Source organism: Gossypium hirsutum, chromosome A12 (genome assembly GCF_007990345.1).
Source record: "Gossypium hirsutum isolate 1008001.06 chromosome A12, Gossypium_hirsutum_v2.1, whole genome shotgun sequence".
Classification (NCBI taxonomy): domain Eukaryota; kingdom Viridiplantae; phylum Streptophyta; class Magnoliopsida; order Malvales; family Malvaceae; genus Gossypium; species Gossypium hirsutum.
In genome coordinates, this window is record NC_053435.1 from 86,085,507 (window position 1) to 86,089,361 (window position 3,855).

The 3,855-nt window shown below is 35.2% G+C and overlaps 1 protein-coding gene across 2 annotated transcripts; it reads left to right on the plus strand.

Annotated features, from left to right (window-relative positions):
• The first annotated feature begins 316 nt into the window (after nucleotides 1-316).
• LOC107931234 (F-box/LRR-repeat protein 4) lies at nucleotides 317-2,452 on the plus strand. 2 transcript variants are annotated; one of them, XM_016863057.2, is made up of 2 exons: nucleotides 317-982; nucleotides 1,294-2,452. In XM_016863057.2, the coding sequence occupies exons 1-2, from the start codon at nucleotides 640-642 to the stop codon at nucleotides 2,184-2,186; spliced, it is 1,236 nt and encodes a 411-aa protein (XP_016718546.2). In that variant the 5' UTR covers nucleotides 317-639; the 3' UTR covers nucleotides 2,187-2,452. The 2 variants fall into 2 exon arrangements, with proteins under 2 accessions (XP_016718546.2, XP_016718547.2); XM_016863058.2 differs by having other exon boundaries at nucleotides 822-982; nucleotides 1,131-2,452.
• Nucleotides 2,453-3,855: the final 1,403 nt, after the last annotated feature.

The window sequence follows — 3,855 nt, forward strand, 5'->3', positions numbered from 1 at the left end:
ATAGATGAAAAATTTAAAACTATATATCAAATTTTAAGTAATATTAACTATAAGGTATAATATGGTGATTGTTCAGTTCACCTTTTAATTATGAAATCGAGGATCGATCCTCGCTAAAGAGAAAGGAACATATTTTATGGTTACTCTTTAAGAAGTACTTACGACGAAGGGATTAGGGGATGGATATTCAAAATTATTAGCATTTATCCAAACCAATTGATTGAATGATATAAATAATTAAATAAAATAGATAATCCGTCCCTAAATATGTTTTAAAATTTAAATAGCCAACAATAGTGGGCATCATTCGGAATTCGAACGACCTTTGCAACTTTACCAATTTTCAAATCATCGGACACCTTAACCGACAATTTTAACTTTTACTTCTGAAATGTTCAACATGCCCCTCTAACATGCACCGTTACTCCACCACCAACATGGGCATTTCCGTAATCCCAGCACCGTAACCTTTGCGTTTCTCCTACATCTCCCCTCTGTCAACTTAGCTTATATAGTATATTCCCTTTGTCTCATTTCATCTTCCATATATAATTTATTATATTTAGAGGTTTCCATTCATTCAACCCTAATCCCCAAAATCCTCCGCCCTAATCATCTCTTACAATTGGATCCAATTCAATGGCCGATGCTGTTGCGCCCCCGGTTTGCATAAACGACACATTGACGGACGACGAGTTGAGATCGATACTGTCAAGGCTGGAAAGTGATAAGGACAAGGAAGTGTTCGGTCTGGTCTGCAAGAGATGGCTGCATCTGCAGAGTACAGAGAGGAAGAAGCTGTCGGCTCGTGCGGGATCGCACATGCTCAGCAGAATGGCTGCCAGGTTCACACGTGTGCTGGAGTTGGACCTCTCTCAGTCCGTTTCCAGGTCTTTCTATCCTGGGGTTACTGACTCTGATCTTGCCGTTATCGCTGAAGGTTTCAAGTGCTTGAAGGTTCTCAAGTTGCAAAATTGTAAAGGTAAAAGTGTTTGCCTTGGGCTTTTTTTTCTTCTAATGGGCATTTCTTCTCTCTCCCTCTCTCTTTTATCTGAGGGGAAGTTTTTTTATGGCTTTTGGGGGTTTCTTTTTTGTTACTGACAATAGTGCTTGATATTCCCAATTTGCAGGGTTGTAAGATGTTTGTTTTTGGTTCTGGTTTGATGGGTGTTTCTCTATTTTGAGTCTTTTTATATATGTATTTCAATTCCTTACATACCTGTTCTTTATTAAGTTATCCTATATTACATTCTGAATTGGGGCAATTTGGCTTGCGTCCTCTATGTATGACAGCTATTACAGATAGAGGATTGGCTTTGATTGGTGGGGGTCTTCCTTCCCTACAATCTTTGGATGCATCATATTGCCGAAAGCTGACAGACAAGGGATTGTCAGCTGTTGCTGACGGCTGCCATGACCTGAGGAGCCTGCATCTTGCTGGCTGCAGATTTGTCACTGATGGATTGTTGTTTTCTCTCTCTAGGAATTGTAAGAATCTAGTGGAGTTAGGCTTGCAGGGATGCACCAACATAAGTGACTCTGGACTAGCAGATCTTGTAAATGGTTGTCAACACATTAGGTTTTTAGACATTAATAAGTGCAGCAATGTTGGGGATGTTGGGATTTCCAAGGTTGCTGAGGTTTGTTCATCTTCTCTGAAGACACTGAAGTTGTTGGACTGTTATAAAGTTGGGGATGAGTCAATATTCTCCTTATCTAAATTCTGCAAAAATCTTGAAACTCTTATAATCGGTGGTTGCCGGGATGTCTCTGATGAGTCTATAAAGTCATTAGCTGCTGCATGTAAAAATAGTCTTAAGAATTTGCGGATGGATTGGTGCTTAAACATTTCTGACTCTTCGTTGAGCTGCATTCTTACACAGTGCAAGAACTTGGAGGCGCTCGATATTGGATGCTGCGAGGAGGTTACAGATACTGCTTTTGAGGATTTAAGAAATGGGGAAATTGAGTTCAGCTTGAAGGTTTTGAAAATCAGTAACTGTCCAAAGATTACTGTTTCAGGAATCAATATGCTTTTGAATCAATGCAGTTCTTTGGAATACCTTGATGTGAGGTCCTGCCCTCATGTAACTAAAGCAGGTTGTGATGAAGCCGGATTAGTTTTCCCTGAGTATTGTAAAGTGAACTTCACCGGTAGCTTAAGTGAGCCAGATGTTCTTGTTTAAGATCTTGACAATTTGAACCAGTTAGTACCGATGGAAGATACTGTCCCAAATTTACAATTGACCAGGTTTCAAAGCCAATGGGAGGGAGTGCCATAGCGACGGCTTTAAGCAATTTCATTCCGAGTTCTTGTACATGTTATGCGTAGAGGTCGGATCGAGCAATGTTTGTGTTGTTTTATCTGTTTATTATTTTGCTCGGATGTATGTGTATTTTGCATGTATATTACTCCTTTCATGACTTTGTGGAATGAGATAATTTGTTCCTACATCACCATTGTTTGTATGTGGCCATGACAATAAAAGTTGTGTAGCATCTATAAATTCACTAACTTACGTTCTATCTCTGTAATTCATTTAGGACTAGAGAATAGAAAATCTATTCCATTAAGATCAATGAATAATTGGATACCATTTCACGAAAATCTAGATATCTGGTTGAATCTATTTTTCAATTTTTGGATGATTGGTAAAAGGTGAATCAAAGATCAAAAATATCTTGCCCTAATTTAACGATGCTTCAAGGAAATGGTAATTAACTGCTACTGAAATACTTTGCAGACTCAACCTGGACTCACTACTTTCTATGATTAATACGTCTATTTCCCATGTCAACACAACTTTATCAGATGATTTATCACTCCATCTGCTCCATAAGAATAAAGAAAAAGTTATTACCATGAACCTAAACAAACTTGTAATCATTATAGTGGATTTAATTCTTGCTAATTTCCGATGTTGGTGAAATGATTTAATGTAAGATAGCATGTCAACAACAACCGCATTATTGAAGTACCACTAGCATATATATTTTGAGCACCGTATTTGCTAGCATGTAAAATATTTTCTTACGGAACACAAATATCAAATTGCGAAAGTTAATATCAAAATATCAATTGTATGAATATATAAATATATATTTAAATCTTGATGTAAAAACAGATAATAAATAATAAATTATATATTCTATCAATAAATAGAAAAAGATATAACTACCTTTAGTTCATATGGATCATAAGGATTTGAGCTTATTCCAACTTTAAAAATAACTTTACCAAAAGTCTCCATCTTCCTTATAAATAGTCTTGTAAATTTTTGCATTGGCTTTTGCTTTATTTTCTTTTGAAAAATAATATAATAAAAATAATATTAATATTTAATAGACATAAATATAAATTATCTAACTTTAAAAATCAAACCTTCTGTTTGCTATTTACTTGCGAATCCTATTGCTATCTTTTCTTGACGTAAATAACAGGTTTGTAAAATTCTTATCATCGAAGTTTATTTATTGAAAATCAGCTATCCCTCCTGAAAGAGAGTAAAAATTTTCAACATGATTACATGAAGATGTACAAACCATTATATTTTCTTTTATTGTCAAATATCCTTCCATATTAACTAGATCACAAAGGTATAAAAAATTATTTAACAAATTATATGTTCTCAATGATATCATTATTAAATCTACCTTGTCCAAAATTGCTTTCCTCATAACATCAAGTGAATAGCTTTTTAAAATTTAATTACTTTTATAAGTTATCACCTTATCACTAGAAACTTTGTAGGATGCTATTCTAACAAATCAAAGCTGAGTTAGATGTATATTCAAAGGAAACAACACTTGCTGAAGCCAAGCGTATCAATGGTTTGTGAGCTGTCTTTGGAGAAG

Coding starts and splice junctions, on each gene's coding strand:
- LOC107931234 (XM_016863057.2), top strand. CDS start 640: ATGGCCGATGCTGTTGCGCCCCCGGTTTGCATAAACGACACATTGACG. Junction 983..1,293: donor CAAGTTGCAAAATTGTAAAG/GTAAAAGTGTTT, acceptor TATGTATGACAG/CTATTACAGATAGAGGATTG.